A 19,635-nucleotide genomic window follows, 5' to 3' on the forward strand; every position below is an offset into this window, starting at 1 on the left:
TTTGTTTACTACTTCTCCAATATGGTAGCAGTTGTTTTCTTAGCTCTGGGACAACTTGTGTTTGAAAAGAATCACTGTCTTGCATGATTAGAAAGGACAGCTTAGTGTAGAGGATGTACCTATTCAAGAAGATTTAAGGAGAACAAGTCTGAATTGATCAATAAACATTAGCCAGCATAAAAGCAGCCATAAAAAGTGAAAGATTAAACTTACCTGGCTTACATTTGTTTGAAACTCGTTATCATTATACCCCCACCAAACATGTTTGAGGGGGGCTATATAGGAGTCAGTTTTGTTGCATCCTGTCACATTACATCCTGTCCCGAAATCTATATCTCAGTTATTACTAAATGGATTTGATTCAAACTTAAAATAGATGTTCCACCTCATCATGTGACACAAGGTGCATACCTCTGACACCAATTTTCATGAATTATGCCCCTTTTACATAGAATTTAAGGTTAATTTTGATGCATTTTCACTATATCTCGGTTATTACTAAATGGATTTGATTCAAACTTAAAATAGATGTTCCACCTTATCACCCACATCATGTGACCAAGGTGCCTAACTGACACCAATTTTTCATGAATTGTGCCCCCTTTTTACTTGGAATTATGTCTCCCACCACACAGTGGTGTGGGAGACATTGATTTACTCCAGTCTGCGTGTGTGTGTGTGTCTGTCACAAAGCTTGTCCGCACTCTAAGTTGAACATTTCTCATCCGATTTTCACCAAACCTAAAAAAATGTGTTTGACCATAAGACCTCGCCCAAGTTCGATAACTAGCCAAATCAGTCCAGGCGTATTGGAGTTATGGTCCTTGAATTACCAAAAATTGGCCTTTTTACTCGTGTCCGCACTCTTAAGTCGAACATTTCTCATCCGATCTTCACCAAACTTGAACAAAATGTGTTTGACTATGAAACCTCGGCCAAGTTCGATAACTAGGCAAATCGGTCCAGGCATTTTGGAGTTGCGGCCCTTGAATTACCAAAAAATCCGCCATTTTACTCTTGTCCGCTCTCTAAGTCGAACATTTCTCATCCAATCTTCACCAAACTTGAACAAAATGTGTTTGGCCATAAGACCTTAGCCAAGTTTGGTAACTAACCAAATCCGCTTAGGCATTTTTGATGTATGGCCCTTGATTTACTGATTGGATCTGCTCGTCCAGACCATATAATTGGATCCACTCGTCTAAACCATCTAGAGAAACTAGACCTTTTTCATAGGGGCAGTTGTGGGAGACATGCGCTTTTCTCAAAAGCATCTCTAGTTTTAGGTTAATTTTGATGCATATTCACTATATCTCGGTAATTACGAAATGCATTTGTTTCAAACTTGAAGTAGTTGTTCCACATCATCACCCACATCATATGACACAACATGCATAACTCTTACACCAATATTTCCTGAATTATGCCCCTTTTTGCTTAGAATTATACTTGTATAGTGTTTTGCCCATTTTTGCTTAGAATTATACTCTTGTAGTGTTTTGATACACTTTATCTGTACCTCTCTTATTATTTGATATTTTTTAACACGGACTCGAGCTATTGTGCAATATTCATCCACCATTGGAGTCATTAAACATTCCAGTGACAGTTCTTGACAGATTTAAATGTTTTGGTACACCTGTAACATCATAAAATAAGGCCAAGTTCGATTTAAGTTGCACCTTCTTGTGGCCATGTCTTTCTTATGGTTGCCATTCTTCTGTGACAAGACCGTATTGTGGGGATATTTGTCACTCCTGTGATAGGTCTAGTTTATTCAGAAATCCACAATTTAGGGTCAAAGGTCGACAGGGCTTTTTTCCTGTCCGGTCCATAACTTTATGTTCTACAGAGCTTATGTTTAGTTGTTTCATAAAGCAACTGGTGTAAGCAACATGTCTTGGCCACACTGTATCGAAGGTACACCACACGATGACCAGCGCTAAGAGGTGAACGCCGAACGGTGTAGATGGTCGCGTCAAAAATATATGTGACCGGATTAGAACTTGGAACTGTCCGCAAACTGTTCAGCATTTCTACACTTCCCTAGTTCTCAAACTTTGACAGTAATATGTATATGAAAATTAACTTGTGCCATACGCCGTTCTAAATTATTGATATATTTAACAACCTGAATACAAAGCACATCTTCCAGTTATAATACTTTTCTATATATACACCGTGTCCAACGTATACGTTGCATTTACGGCGAGTACGCTACATACATGGTATATTGTACGCTCCATTACCGGCATTTCCTGTTGATTTTGTCAACATCCCGTATAGTGAGGTAAGAAAAACTACTTATTTTCATTAAAGTTCAACGTGTTCAAAGAAGCGATATATTCAGTACGAGCTGCAGATCATTCAAGCTCCCCATGGTAATGTGCTTTTTGTCAGTAATTCTCTAGTTTCTTCAAACATTCGAGTAAACTGACGTGTGAAGTCGGTTTCGAACTCGGACGTGCACTTTCAGGTTCATTTTCTGTCTCTTAAAATCATTCTGTTGACTTTTCATCGGTTTAACGCGAGAATAGTATCACAAGCTACAATTTTAAATATATATCATTGCGTAAATTCATGTTTAAAGGGAGCTTTATGCCAAAATTAGCGATGTACGCCCTATAAAACGGCGCGACTACAGAAGTACGCCACATAAAAAGGCCGTTTTCTTTATCTAAAATGCAACAGTTACTGTCATTATTGTAAGGAATTTCCGGGTAGGATACCTCAACTCCACCACTGCGTACTATGATAAATTCCTAGCAAATAATCTCTTTAAAATATTAATTTTAATGTCGAATGTTATCAAATAAACTTGACTAAATATATGAAATTACTGTGTTTGTTGAGCTACATTCACAATTAGATATCATGTATAATAATTTTCAGTTGTTCATAAGCATTTACCTGGCACTCATTAATCTTCGCCAATATTTTCGGGCGTTTACGTTCACTTACGAAAGAATTGTATCCTGAAAATAGTTACATATGTCAAAGAAGTATAAAATAAATTTTTATAGCTGTTTGCATATGTAGAAAACACATTACACGATGGCGTAGTGGTGTCTACGCTCGATACGACGGGTTCCTAATTACTGTAGACATTTTATTTTAATTCAGTATTACGCAATGTTATTGGTATTGAATTTATTCTTATATTATTTCACGCGCATGTAACATATTTCACTAATTGTAATTGTTTACAATTGTAGATTTGAGCCGCAACATCAGAAAACCAACATAGTGGCTTTGCGACAAGCATGGATCCAGACCAGCCTGCGCATGCGCGCATTCTGGTCAGGATCTATGCTATCCGCTTATGGTTTCTCTAGTTGCAATAGGCTTTGAAAGCGAACAGTATGGATCCTGACCAGACTGCGCGGATATGCAAGCTGGCCTGGTTCCATGCTGAAAGCCACTATGTTGGTTTTCTCATAGCGTGGCTCATTTTTTCTTTCTGGAATCACTTACGACAGGAAATCTGTCTTTCTTTCTTCTTAGATACTTTAAAAGAAAAATCGACTATTTCTTCTACGGTTATCTTGGAAACAAGTGTTTTTCATTCAGGAAATGAACAAGAAATGATGATTATTAGTTTGATCAGATAAGTAAGGGAGAACGCTGTTGAATGTGCCACGGGTTGGTTGTGCCACACGCGACTTATAATATTTATTGAAGAGATTAGACGTCATTTGCCAATATTTTAAACGCGCCATTGTTTTCAAATACTCTTCTTGGAAAGCACAAGTATTGTAAACAAAAGGACAACGAAACTGTGTTTGAAATACTGAATTTGACCGCTATAAGTAATTTTTGACGTATTACACATTTGTGTTCTGACAGTTCGTTATCATGTAGATATATCGACATAAGATATATTATGAAATTCAGCATTTTGGGCTATATGAACTCGGAAATACAAAAAGGTTAAATGCCATGTACTTTTATAATGCTATACCATACTGTAAGGTAAGAGTGTACCCCGCACAGTGTACCCCGCATACTGTCACAACCTACTCCAGACGCGGGGCAGGTTGTGAAGTTACAGGCCATGTTCACACTAGCAGTATTCGTTTTGTCCGCACTCTACCTAAAAATACGACATTATGTTACTTGTGAAATACATTTTCAGTTTTTAATTCGTTTTAGGTTCCGACACCGAAGATTAATTTACGAAAATATATGGAATATTCATGATTCCCAAGTAAAAACTTTAACGGGCAATTCTACGGTGCCCCTAAAGTGACATGTTACACACTTTTTTTCCAATTAGGTAATGTGAGACTTTTTTTTTATTTCGTTTAAACGAAATAACTATTTCGTTTAAACGAAATAAGTTATTTCGTTTAAACGAAATCATTTCGTTTAAACGAAATAGTTATTTCGTTTAAACGAAATCATTTCGTTTAAACGAAATCATTTCGTTTAAACGAAATAAGTTATTTCGTTTAAACGAAATAAAAAAAGTCTCACATTACCTAATTGGAATAAATGTGTGTAACATGTCACTTTAGGGGCACCGTACAATTCTATACCGGACTGGTTATACAAAACAAGCATGTTTATTTTATCTTTCGAATAATTACTATTGCTGTTATTACATTATGTAATTCCAAAACCGTTTATAATTGTTAAAAAGTGAAAATAAAATGAAAGAATAGATGCGAGTGAAGACATACGTAATCAGTTGCTATAAATATAACGGCCTTTTTTATGTGGTGTACTTCTGTAGTCGCGCCGTTTTATGGGGCGTACATCGCTAATTTTGGCATAAAGCTCTCAAAACATAGATTTACACCATGATGTATATTTTTATTTGTAACTTGTTATACTATTCTCGCGTTAAACAGATGAAAAATCAACAGAATGATTTTAAGAGAGAGAAAATGAACCTGAAAGTAAACGTCCGAGTTCGAAACCGACTTCACACGTCAGTTTACTCGAATGTTTGAAACTAGAGAATTACTGACAAAAATCACATTACCATGGGGAGCTTGAATGATCTGCAGCTCGTACTAAATATATCGCTTCTTTGAACACGTTGAACTTCGATGAAAATGAGTAGTTTTTCTTACCTCACCATATAAGATGTTGACAAAATCAACAGGAAATGCCGGTAATGGAATGTACAATATACCATGTATGTAGCGTACTCGCCGTAAATGCGACGTATACGTTGGACACGGTGATATATTTGTCTTTGAGAATACAATGATATCTCATATAGGCCTTACATTGAGGATTTGGCATTCTTTTTTCTAATACTGTACGTGATAGGTTTGTTTTAGTTTGAAAGAAAAAAATCTATTCGCCCCCACCACCCCAGTATTTTCAAAAGTTCACTGTGAAATTCATTCCGTACAAGAAAAAAATCTGGTTAGGTATAATTCGCCTGAGCCGACGTCAGCTTCACGCGAAAACCGTGACAAAAACCCAGGACTCTAGGAAAGAACATCAAAAGTTTAAGAACAGATGTAGAAGTTCGGATCCGCGCCAGAGAGATAACGAAACGAAACAGTTATTATCTTACCTGTGTTTCTTCTCAATAATGCAGGTATAAAATGATAAATAAGTGCTGTTGAAGTTAAGTAGAAAATACACAGGTTTAAAAAAAACATTCCATGCTAATATCTACATCATAATAAAGAGAGCATTTATTGAAAAGTGAAGATCTTGGTTATTTATGTTTTTACAAACTTTACCGGATTAATTAATTAAAAATGTGTCGGAAAACCTTTTGGTACTCTCCATTTTTTTTAAAATATAAAACCACCTGTACACCTTTTTTCAGTGACCTAACGGCAGTTTTAATTTACATATGACAATCATTTGTTGAAATAAGTGCATGATTACGTCGTTCTAGATGTAAACCCCTCGGTTAGATTTTTTTTTCGGGCAAATGATAATACAAATTAAAATCTTTGACCAGCTTCGAGAAAATTCTTATCTTTTAAATGACGTAATAAAGGGACGTTAAAGTGGCAATTAGGATTCAATGATGCATTGGTAGATTTTCTGAAAATCATAATTTTGGCAAATAACTTTTTGGCATTTAGTATTTGCCAAGTAACATGGCGCACCAGGCCTCAATATATATAAATACATGAAAAAGATAACTATTGCTTATAGAACACGGTATAAGAATTTCTTAAATATGACAGTTTACTTAAAGAAATCTTTTTATCTCGAATATAGTTGTACAAAGCACATAATAGAATACCTTTGTAACTGCTGAAACGAACATGCAGTTAGGAACACCTGCTTGACAACCTTTTAATGGAATTAAATCGCATTTTAATACTGATGTAAAGTGATGTGTTTACTGGCATCCACCGTATTCCACGGGGTTTCGTAACAATGTATTGGGTCTGTTTATATATTACTGCAGTCGAAACATACCTGATAACACGTTACAACCCCTGTGCTTCTAGGGCGTTTTCTCCATACAATATGCAGTGACCGTAGTTTCGCTCTATTGTCATTTTTGAGTCGGCTAACGCCTAAACGTTTGACGAGTCCTTGCTGTCGCCCGATTTCTCATTCTTAAATGGACGAACAACACAGTGCATTGATGTAGTTCCATTAGATTGTCTCTAATTTCAAAGGGTTCATTGATAGGATGAAATTCAGTTATGTCAATTCCATTTGATATAACCAATATACGATGTGATCTGTCAAATTTATGTAGTGTGTTTGTGCAATACTTGAATTAAGCCACGTATTTTCTTCCGCGGTAACTCATTATGCGTAAGCATGAATAACGATTCTTCTTCTTTTTATTTCTATGTAAATGAGATGTGAAACCAAAATATGTAGTCCTGTTTGGCGCCATATAACCTATACTGTGTTGGTGCGCCGTAAAACCCAAATAAATAAATAAATAAATAAAGAATAACGATTCTGCAGGATTTAGTAATACTAGTTTGGTGACTGATTTTATGCCCTTATATCACAGAATAGCAAATATTATTTTAACAAATTCAAATAAAAACTGCATATTGAAATTATTAGCCAAATTTATCCATTTTGTTACCCTGTCCGTCTTCAAAATCATTGCGAAAATAATAAATTTGTTGCTGTGCATTTCATGAATTGCGCAGATTTACTCGCGTAACATCCAGCGAAAGACAAAATACAGTGTCAGAACATACTGCTAGTATTTTATTGAGTCGGGTAACTCTGAAAGCATTGGAATGTCTCTTATCAAAGAGTTTACTACATCGATGAAATTAAATTAAGACAGTTTAATTTTGTATTTCCCGAATAAGATTTGTGCAATACGTTAATCCTTCCGCGAGACCTCGCGGATGAAAACTGATCAAATGGTGGTGTTTCCCAATATCATGACGTCATTGGCGAACATACGTAAAGACCTGTTTATATCTACGGATTGTCCGTAGTTTCTACGAATTTGCGTTGAAAACACGGAAGTCCTACAATTTACCAAAAATACTACGAAGATCGGCCAGATCAAAATGATGCAAAATCGCGATAGGCGAAAATGGATATGTCTACATATAACTTTGTTCTAAATCTAAACCTTTCTAGAATTTTGACTGGTTCGGATAATTTGCCTTCGATTCAGGTCGCAAAAAAAAAATCGATACCGGTACCCATTCTGCGTTTTTCACAGTTAGCCGATAAATTATTGGGAGAAGAAGCTCTGACCGGATTGTTTTAATTTCTACTGATTATCGATAAATGATTTTATTCCTTTAATTTTCTAGAAATAAACAAATCGGCAAAACATTAGATAGTATTTTCTTGTAGTTTTTGAAATCGAAAGTAGAGATCGTCTTCTGTCATTTTTCATGAAATGATTTTAAGAGGTAATGTCACCCTAAACTTTAATGTCGGATACTGCCAAATGCTGCTAAACTGTCTACGTATCATCACAATTTGTAAAATGGAGATTTGGGCGGTATTTCGAAAAGTGTAATCGTTTGTTTGTTTTGGGTTTAACGCCGTCTTTCAACAGTATTTCAGTCATGTAACGGCGGGCAGTTAACCTAACCAGTGTTCCTGGATTCTGTACCAGTACAAACCTGTTATCCGCAAGTAACTGCAAACTTCCCCACATGAATCAGAGGTGGAGGACTAATGATTTCGGACACAATGTCGTTAACAAATCGTCATGAAGAACATAAGCCCCGCCTGAGGATCGAACTCACGACCTCTCGATCCGTAGACCAACGCTCAGCGGGCGGGCAAGTGTAATCGTATCCGGATATATTTTTGGATAAATATCGAGAAGCTGTGTTCTGAAATTTCAACATTCAAATTACAGCCATGATAGATATCATTTTAACAGAAATGATTCTAAAAATTATTTTTATAGCTTATTCTACAGTCCTGAGGCATGACCTGAAAGTAGAAATATGAAGTGACAATCGTTCATACTTTGGATATTGTAATAAGAATCTAGGTAATATTTTGAAATTGAAGCATATTATTTTCAGTTAGAAAATGCACCAAAGGCTGTATCAAGGGTCTACATTTTCAAAATTAAAAAATTTCTTGGATGGGGTGGTGGGGGGTATACCCTAAACCCTTCTTGCAGGAGAGGGGTATCCCCCCACACCCTCCTCCCATATTGCCACTATGCAGTTTGATACATGTGCCCTTTAACCAGCGGCCACCATGCCCCTTTCAAAATCTGACTGCAATTAAAAGCAGGAAGGAACACCCCTCCCCACACCCACCCTGCTACCGACCGCGTAAAAATAGCTCAAACTTTTTTCAGCACAGTCTGGGCCCCGTCTGTCTACATGGATCAAAATGGATAATTGAAAGTGTAGTGTACGGACTTAAAAAATTTACAATATATTTCACCAAAATAAAGGAAACCTTGCCAGCAGTATTTAGGCACATGTATAGGTTAAAGGTCAGTAATTCAAATCCTTCTTTGTTTCTTATAAAAAACGACAACTTCAGGTCGTCTTTACGTATCTTTAGAGAACATCACTTTTTCCTACACCTAGCTATTTTTCATGAAACTTCTATCACAAATAAACGAAAAAATGAAAAGAAAATAGGGGGTTATGTAGTTCCTAGTGAAATGCCAGTCAGCTGTGGTCTGCTACCCTAAAAATGGCGCATATTTGCTCTCGTCCGCGCAATAAACACCTACTTCCGGTTTCGATCTGCAAAACTTGCCATGTGGTGTGTATCAACATGAAAACCGTCTCATTTCATGCAGAATGTATTCTAGTAGTGAAAAATGGTGATTAAAGCAGTCGTTCTACACGAATTTGCGCAAAAAATGGGAAAATTAGGATCTATTTATTATGGACTTCTTTCGACTACACCACGGAAGCACATTTTCGACCGAATTACTGACCTTATTCCTATACACTGCCATATGGCCTCAATACGACTTTATACGTAGTAACTACTGACAGATGGTCAAAACTACTGATAAATCACTTAGGGACTACTGACATGGTTTTGAAGGGGTAAACAGGTCTGATTTATTATTTTACCACTCTTCAATTTTAGAGAAGTATATTGGTATAATATCAAACAAAGTTTTACTACGCATCGATTGAATGTCCATTTAATTGATATTTATTGTTACGAAATCTCTGTTTAGTTGAAAAAAAAAAAAAAAAAAAAAAAAAAAAAAACCACCCCCGCCTAAAAACAACCTGATACTGGTAGAACTTGTTGAACATTTAATATTGTCTGTTCCATCTTCAGCAAGCAGGGAGATGGCTATTTCAATCAAAATAATTGCAAATCTTTAAAGATTAAAACCTGTGACTCTTTGCGAAAATCGGCCAACGGGAAACTAAGGAGTATTTCGGACACCACATACATGTATATTCAGCCCTCAGTGTCTTTTTGTACACAACTTTTAACTTATGTATATCTTGAAATAAAATATCTTTCAAAATATACTAAAACAACTTCTTTGGTAGCGGTTATAAATTCACTGAATATGCTTGTTCTTTCTACTTCGCTAATATGCTTGTTATAGTTGCCACCTTGTCCACCGCACTTTCTGTCCAGAGGATATTGAATATACCACGTTGCAACTTTTACATGTGTATGAGATCCATTTCGGTTTACTTTATTTCTAGATCTGATCCTTATCAGATCATTCCTGTGGGTTTGTTAGAACTTTGATACTATTGATGGAAATTGTATGAATCTTAAAAATGAATATTATTGAAGCCTCAATGTACATGCACTACTTGAATCGATTTCATTGATTTATTACCCTACATAATCTGAGGAAAAAATATATTTGAAATATTTTGCATGGAAGCATACTCTTTTTACCCACAAAACCATTTATTCATGTGCATCCTGTATTCATTTCCTGTTGTTTGAAATTATAACCTTTCCATTTAGACTATATTACCAGTACATCAATCACTAGTTGACTCTCAGGCCCTTCAGGCTTTTGATTTTCTCAGTTCGCCGTCAAAACTTTTAATACCGCTACTTAAATAATACGCATTTTAATATGTTTGGATAGCTTGATATTAGGGTTTTTCTGCAGTTTATTTTCTTGTACTAAAATTAAGGGACCAATTGTCGGAGTGCTGTACACGCTGACGAAACATACTCGTGTTCACTAAGATAGACAAAGTCATTGTACCCGGACAAGAATGTGTGATACTTACAGCCAAACCAATGCATCTAAGAAACCAGTTAAACCAATGCAGTCAATACTTCTGGGATTATGGAATCCATTCAATATCTATGTCATAGAAGTCAGCTTAAGCCGGTTATAGGAAGCGTGAGGGGTGTTGCACTGTCCACTACCTTTCATGAACAGACTGAATCAAACCGAGTCTGTTATTATTTTGTTTGGTTGCATTCTACAGATTTTATTTAATCTAAAATTTCGTTAGAATAATATTGCTTCGCGTTTCGCTTTTTGAAGGGAAAACCCAAAAACTCAAATCAATGTTCTGAAAAAAATAGGGTAATTCTTTTATTGTCCTGCAGACAATTTTAATTAAGTCAGTATTTAGGTACTATACCAGTATACCAGCGCAGATGATGTATGAACTATATAATCACATTGGTTTGAAAATTTTAACAAGACTTTGTAAGCACTCCAAGAAGTAATTAAAAAACTTAACAGAGCGTCTGTTATATTGGAAATGTCTGGTTAGCGGGCCATATGTTTTCTGTGTAAGGACGTATCTAGATTTTTCTTTGACAAACGTTCGCTGTAACAGAGTTACAGGAAATATTTGAACACAAATTACAAGAAATACAAGTGCCACATGATGAAATTAAAAGCGCAGATCTTACAATTTTTGTTTGACATTACATGATGCGAAAGAAGTGCAAGTATATATCAATAAACAAGCAGTCAGGCTTCTTTCCCATTCACCCCCGACATATTCGTTGTCATTTAAAATAGACGTATCATGAAATTATCAACGTCGATCATGCGGTTTTAATTCCGTTGATGCTTGTATTTTTTTAAATTTTTTTTTAAAAAATTTTCAAGGAAGTTACTGTAAAGGTTCTGACAAACAATAAAGACGTTTGGTTAAGTCTAAGAAAATAAACAATGCAGGAAGCAGCAAGGAAGCAGCAGGTTATCACATGTTCCAGCGGATATATCTAAATGCATTATTGATAAACTTGTTATATTTGATTTATAATCAGTGATAATTCTCAGATAATTAGCTAACTTTTACCTTCTCCACAACAGATGGCTCAAAATGAAAAGCTAATAATCGTACCCAAGATGCAAGAACTAAAACAAATTGTTTCAGGATGGCAGAAAATAATGTAATCTAAGAAAAATAAATTACGTCTAAATTCTACAGTAATTAAAGGTTTCAGAATGAAATAAATAGCTGTATTTTTCAGCAAAATTAAATCGTTTTTAAGATGAAATAAACTCAATACAAGCGGGATCATTTTACGGAAATAAACTGTTTGAAAACGGAGTTTAATGCAAACATATTGTTTAAGAATGAAATGGTTAGTTGGATAAATCCAAATAAATCATGACAGACGTAGATCTTAGTGAAAGAAACGAGGACATTGAAAGTGACTCTGAGACAAGGTGCCAGTCATGTCTTCGGGTGTTTATCAAATGTTTGAGGAGGTTTATCGCCTTCCTGTTTTCTCACGTAGGATTAACTTGTCTAGTGGTTGGATACGCAATCCTTGGCGGAATTTTGTTTAAAGCAGTTGAATTACCGGAAGAGAAACTTATTAGACAGGATGCCGTAAATGCGAAAGATGCTTATGTTAAAAAAATTGCTGAATTATTTGACGATTCCGATATTCAAAGAATGTTGGACCAGAAAGCTGTGAATGATCGTATTAATGGCTTGTTGAAAGAATACCAAGATGAGATCTATGTTCTCACTGAAGATAGAGATTGGGATGGGCGGTTCGAAGGGGATGAATTTCAATGGTCCTTCGCAGAGTCACTACTGTACTCTGTCACAGTTATTTCAACTATTGGTAAAACTTTGTTCTTTAATCTCACTTTATGAGAAAATATGCAAATCTTTATCTGAGTTTTCAATAAGCTAAAACACAGCGAAAATGTTTATATAAAGTATTTTTAACGTTTTCGTCGAGCATGCTTGCCAAAATGACTTTTTTGGCGTATGTGCATGCGGGCGTCCGCCCGTCCGACTTTGTACGGAAAAAAACTTTGTCAGGTCTTATGTTTGGCAGAATATATACCTAAATAAACCGGAAGCCCGTCCGCTTAGCTCAATAGGGAGAGCGCAGATCTACGCATCGCGAGGTACTGAGTTCGATGTCCGGGCGGGGCATATGTTCTTAGAGACGATTTGATAAAAGACACTGTGTCTGATATCACTCGTCCTCCACCTTTGATTCAAGTGGGTAGTTACTTGCGGAGACGGGTTTGTACTGGTACAGAACTCAGGAACACTGGTTAGGTTAACTGCCCGCTGTTACATAACTGAAATACTGTTGAAAAATGGCGTTAAACCCAAAACACAAACAAACAAACTAAATAAACCGGAGTGTCGCCCGTAAATCCATGACACTATGACAAAGATTCATACTTAGAGGTCAAGGGTAACGTCAGATCTTGTTAGCAGAATTAGACGGGTTGGCATGCGCTATCTCAAAGGCCTGATACTAAAAATGTTGACTGACAGTAAGCAGTAGTAGCCGGTAGTATGTGTGGGTCCTGACCCCCAAGTGTCAGTGTTCTTATTGAAATAATGATACACATGCATTATGAAGAGCTTGCCAAAATAACCGTTTTTTTTTAGGTGAAATGTGAAACTTCTACCAAATTTAACCAAAATTTGCTAAGACTCAAGTGTAAAAAAATCGCGAATAACAGTCCTTATAAATAGTAATATGTCATTTATATAAGTTAAAATGCCACTCTTGAGCGTTGAAGAACTCGTATGATATGATAAATAACCAGACATTCTGATGCTTATTGAAGTGAAATCATTAGTTTTATTGCTTTTATATAAAAAAAACACAGACAATTTATTGAACAGTCTACTCAATTTCGAGGAATTATTTTTATTTTCAATTTGACGTCCAGTCTCGTACATGACGTTAAATAATAATGTATGAACGAGGTTGGGGTGCAGACTACTGATGAATTAGTTTTTAGTCAAAACGCTTGCAAAATACTCGAAATGAAAAAACGTTCATTTTTGGTAAAATACAAAAACGGATTTCTTATCGTTAATACCATGCATTATATATTTTTCGAATTCTACTCAATCGGTGGAATGAAAATGAATACTAGTAAGACTTATATGAACTGATACATTAAATTTTGACAAAAATGTTTGTTTCTGCAAAAATATGAAAGGAATTGCATGTATTGATGAAAACAGCAACACACAGTCATTGTAAAACTAACACATTATTGCACTTCAGTATTGTCTATTTACTTAAGAAATAATGTATCACAGACAGTGCTTTTGTCCTTGAATAAAATTACTGTTTGGAATTAAGATGCAAAGGAATTATATATCACGATTTAAAAATGTCACTTATACTTGTACGTGTATGCTGTTTTTTTTCCACTTCAAACAAAATTGCCAAGAAAACCATGTTTCGCTATATCCTAAGCACTAACATGCAACTCTTTGAGAGCTGATAGATCTGTCTATTTGAAATCATATGGGATAAAGTATGTCAATAAATGAACGCTTGAAGGCATCATATTTCAAAATAAAACGCTATTCATGCTTTCTAGGTATTCAACTGTCTTTCTGATTGCAAAACGACTAACTTTGTGGGAAAACCGCTATCTAGCTGGCATAATTATCAATACGATGCCTCAAATGCACTGTGGAAAAAAATCTGACTTAATGATCACTATGTACTGGTTTGCACTTAGGTATTTAACCCTTAGCCTGCTGGCGGCAATTGTTTTTGCCTTTGCGGCCAGTGCAGACCAAGATCAGCCTGCACATCCGTGCCTGAACTGTTCGCCATTCAGTCAGTATCTTTTTGGTAAGCACCCCTTTTAACAGTTAATGGTACTGTCCAAAGACGGACAAGTTCATTGTAGAAATTTAGCAGGGTAAGGGTTAATTAGAAAACTGAAGTTAAGACTTTTTTCACAATGAAAGTATTAATATGATACTGGATAGGACAAACATATTGATAGCGACAAAGTTTTGCTATAAGTGCATTCTGTTTTAATATATTTTTATAGAGGATATTACACGAGTGTCTTTTCACATTGACTTTATTAAACGAGTTGAATAAAATAATAAAATGCGAGGCTCTGCCGAGATTTTATCAATTTTATTCAACGAGTTTTATTTTTTTTTTATCACAAGTTAGCCTTTCCTGTCGAAACATCAAAACATTCTACTTTCTTTAACTGAAGAAACAAGTCAATGTGACTGACGTCTCCTATATTGTAAACGACGTTGACGTCAAACTTATTACACTATAGTGTATTATCATTTTTATGTAATGGCTTTATTACACTCCCGCGACGTCAAACATGTGATAAAATAAGTTAATAACTTTGCATTTTTTCTGTTAATAAAACAATTTATTTTAATGAATTTATCTTTTATTTAATTGATAATCACTTCTATTTCTACAGGTTATGGAAATATTACCCCTAAAACAAAAGGCGGACGTTTGTTGACGATAGTGTATGGGATAGGCGGTATTCCTTTGACCATGCTGTGCTTACACAACCTTGGCAACCTCTTGGCAGGGTGTTTCCGGCTAATATACCGCCACGCTTGCATAAACATGACCTACCAGTACATCAAGCTAAAACGACGGCGAATTAAGAAGAGGTTTGTCAAAAGATTACAAGGAAAGACAAAACATCTGCGAGAATGGGCCAGAAAACAGCAGTCACATATGTCGTCAATTCTGCACCATAGTCATACCGAGGTGAACGTGACTGAAGAAGAAGATCATGTAATTAAGGAAACTGACAAGCAAGCTGGTCAATTCACTGCCTCTGATCCATTTCCAAAGAAGAACACAGGAGTTTCAAATACAAGTGACTCTGAATTTCACCGCAAGCTAAGTAGACGTCATTCTGAGAGTATACTTAAAGACTCAGGTGGCACCACTCGAGACAGGACATATTCGCTCTCCTCACACCACCAGTACGGTGCATTACATGCACACCATCCTCTTAGTAATGACCTAACTGTTATACCGGAAGACGAGATCGCTGAAGTTACCATTGAGGACATGGAGCATCACAGAATAAAACGAAGCAAATCAGTGGACATCGATGATCATGTTGGTTCTACTACAACAAGTTCGCTGTCGCTTACAGACTTTGAAGAAGATGAAAGACTTCTCAAGGCAAAGCTTAAAGAAACACGTGACCTTGTTCCAATTTCAGTTTGTCTTTTGTTAGTCACTGGATACATCATGCTTGGTGCATTGATATTTGCCTCATGGGAAGAAACTTGGAATTTCATGGTAGCGTTTTATTTCTGTTTCATTACACTAACAACGATCGGCTTCGGCGATTTTGTCCCTGGAATGGGTCGGTTGGATGACGACATGAAACGTGTATTTGGCGCGCTATATCTTCTATTTGGCATGGCATTACTTGCCATGTCGTTCCATCTTATACAAGAAGAAGTGAGGTACAAATGTAGAAAACTTGCTGTGAAAATTGGACTGATAGAACATAAACTGACTGATCTTCTGGACAAATATGATGAAACCCATCCATAAGAAAATGAGTGTGAGAGATTGAGTAACTCTCACAGCTTTTACTAATGTGAACAGAAAAATGTGTCTTTCAATTATAAAGGCATATTTCTCATATGTCCCTTGCTGCATAAAGGAATGATCTTTCAATCTTTAGTGCAGAATATTTTATTTTTGTTTCATTTTAGTTTAGTTTACAGTTTATAGTGTTCCTTCACGTGTTTATTAAGTCTTTTAAAAATTCCGCCCCCCCCCCCCCCCACACACCCCCCCACACACACACCTGGATATTAGGAAATGTTCAATGTTTGCGTAGTTACCTGTCGATGATCTTTGTAAACCCCGGAGCATTATGTAAATTTCTTCTAAAACATACGAATCTCCTAAAATACATTGATAACAAGGCATCAAAACAAATTATCTTTATTATGATGTCTACGCACCATGAACAAAAAGGTTAATTATAATAGACATTTCACATGGATTTTAATCTGTTATTTGATTCAGACATATCGTGTTAACATGTTCTGGCAACTTGCAAACATATTGAGTAGATATATATACACGGAAGAACCAAGAAAAAAGGCAACAAATAGCTAAAATTAAAACAGGCTATGTATATTCATTTTAGTGCAGTACATTGTACCTGTAAAAGAAACAAAATATAATAACACTTCGGCTAAAGACTTGTGTTATCTTGGCTTTGTGCATACTTAAACGTAAATTAAGCTATGACTCTTGTAAAATGCATGTTTTAAAATTATCAAATTCAGAATACATTCCTTAAATAAAAAATATTTCTGCATCAAGCAATCTGGTAGTCAAGCTTTGTTCAACACATTTATCAAAGAAAAGAAGGACACAAATTATTTAAATTAAAAGTAGTTAAATCTGTTCTTCGCCATTATTTTTACTGAACCGAGGGCTGTGTCATTTTATGTAAATTGTAAATAAAATCTGTAAGTAATTCTTAAAAAGTTATGTCAGATCCGAAAAGTTTTAGTCGAAATAAAGATTACAATTATCATGATTGACTGTATTTTTACCAGAAACATTAAAGTACGCATGCTGCATTGGTTCTATAGTTAACTGCATAATTGAAAGACGGACACAAGAGCTAAAATTACAAAAAAATCTGTTAAAGGTGCTGAGTAAGTCGGCTGAAAAGCTTACTAGGGGCTATTTGAATCAATATGTTTTGTAGTAAAAATAACATCCGGAAGTGAACACAGAGAACACTGTCTTCTTCTGTCTTAGTTTAGCAAGATTACGTCCGAAGTGAAGGATTTAAGCTGTCCCGATATTTTGATTATATCTAACTTAAACTAATGAGAGAATCGGTAAGTAAGAACTCTAGTTAGGAAGGAAGAATCACGCCATTATTCTTCGCATATAAGTGTATTCTGACGAAAGCCTAGATCAGATGGTACGCAATAAAAACTGCATCGTTTGAATAACTTATCCGAGTACTGTTTCATAGTAAAATGTCATTTTCAAGATTTACCTTTTTTTAAATCTATATCAGTCGTTTGTTCCCTAATTTAAGATTATAGATGGAGAACTTGTCGGAAATTTCTGTAGGTACATATTACATTTATTCTCGGTAGTCGGAGTTCTCCCTAGAAATAGCAATTCAAACCGCTCACTTGGGTAGCAAAAAAATCGCTTACAATAGATATCTGACATGAATCTATTTTCTTATATATTTTAGTCTAAGGTGTTTGTTCATTTGAAATTGTCACAACAATTTACCAAATGCGTTTTATAGATGTGTTAGAAATGGTACTGAATGTTTTAAATTGATATTCGATATTACTATATAGTGTCTTTTTTCGTAACTATATAAATTTTGCAATTTTTCGTCCATTTGCAAACAATGTATTTCTGAAAATAAAAATAAATCGATTTTACGGTATTTAGAAATATCTTCTGTTTTTTTTTTCTATACAGAACTTATGTGAAACACGTGTAAATATGCGATCATATCAGAATTGCATCCGCATGCTTATTTTATTTTATTATTTATTCTTCTGGGACATAGTACATTATAAAATAAAATGAAATAATATCACATATTCATATAAAAATAAATATACTAATTACGATTATGACTCCTCATAACACTATAAAAGAGTACACTTCGGCATGGACGTAATATTATATGAAAGATGTACTATGCAGCTATGGATAGCCCATTTAGCTGAAAGATTATTTCCAATGGGGGAAATGGCTTATGTTATACATTTTCAAGTGTCGTTTATCCATTTAATTTATGCACTAAAACACCGCTTAATCTGCTTGAAATCATGTTGGGTCGGTTACATCTTCTCTAATTTCTCTTTGGAAATGTCAAGAAAGAATACTGAATAGCGAATAAATGGGTGAATGTGTCAAATATGAAAAGAAAATTAGTTTCGGAATTCCGAGCTATTTAGCATTTACAGACTAAGCAATGGGATCATTGTTTAAAGAGATGTTTACTAAATGACAAAAGGTCAATATAAAATATGCTAATGTGGGAAAATTAAATAAATCTTATTACAGATCATTTTTATAGACCTGCCGCGTTTCATTGTAAAATATAAAATTAATACTTGACAAAAATGAGGTTTTCTTACCTGTTTTTTTTATTCATTTGGGTCAAAGTGAAAAACTGAGTTTTTTACTGTTGTCAAATAAGACTCGCATTTATCTTCCTCTTTCTTAGATGTTGAAATTATAATATTTAAGATTAAACGGAAGTCACCATATTTTTCATTTTCGCTCATGGCTGCGACACTCGTGGAAATGTTGCATCTGGTGTTCACTCGGCGAATATATTTCGATCTTTCCCTGAAATAAAAACACCAATCCTCTGTGCAGTAATGGTGTTCAGGAAGATTTTTTTTCTTTTATCATACTTTCAGAAATATATAATATTGTTAATGTTGCATCAAAATTTCTATGAATCAAAGTATGCCATTATATAATTCAATTGAATTTACGACTTAAACCAATTTGAAAACCTCACAAAAATGTCAACAAAAACAAAACAAATGATCAGAAGAGGATACTATTATTTTCATCCTCATACTTAAACATTTTTGTTTGTGAAAAGTTATTATTTACACCTCAATTTTCAATACTTTTGAAACTCCTAAATGTATGTGTAATACTCAAAACTTAAATGTATTTTAAGTAATCTTAAGAAATTTCCAGTGACTTACATGCAGTTTAAGTCACCTGGGGAAATGATATCATTGAAATACATTTCAAACCATTTCTGAAAATTCTCCTGCAAATTTTCTAAATATTTCAAAACTACATTTAATATTTGATAAGTGCAGAGATTGTTTTCTTTACAGTGCAAATGTTCCATAGATGTAATTGTGTGCCAACAAGGAATTTGCATTTACATTTTAAGGTTATAGACTGTAACATTTAATTTTCTTTTTACTTTTCTCTTAAGACGTTAAATCACTGCATAAGACCTCTTTAAAAGCATCAGAC

The 19,635-nt window shown here is 35.0% G+C and overlaps 1 protein-coding gene across 1 annotated transcript; it reads left to right on the forward strand.

Annotated features, from left to right (window-relative positions):
* The first annotated feature begins 11,614 nt into the window (after nucleotides 1-11,614).
* On the forward strand, nucleotides 11,615-19,388 carry LOC123545344 (uncharacterized). The gene is made up of 2 exons (XM_045331671.2): nucleotides 11,615-12,450; nucleotides 15,062-19,388. The coding sequence occupies exons 1-2, from the start codon at nucleotides 11,985-11,987 to the stop codon at nucleotides 16,168-16,170; spliced, it is 1,575 nt and encodes a 524-aa protein (XP_045187606.2). The 5' UTR covers nucleotides 11,615-11,984; the 3' UTR covers nucleotides 16,171-19,388.
* The last annotated feature ends 247 nt before the right edge of the window (nucleotides 19,389-19,635 follow it).

The sequence above is a fragment of the Mercenaria mercenaria genome, chromosome 1 (genome assembly GCF_021730395.1).
Source record: "Mercenaria mercenaria strain notata chromosome 1, MADL_Memer_1, whole genome shotgun sequence".
NCBI classification, from domain to species: Eukaryota; Metazoa; Mollusca; class Bivalvia; order Venerida; family Veneridae; genus Mercenaria; species Mercenaria mercenaria.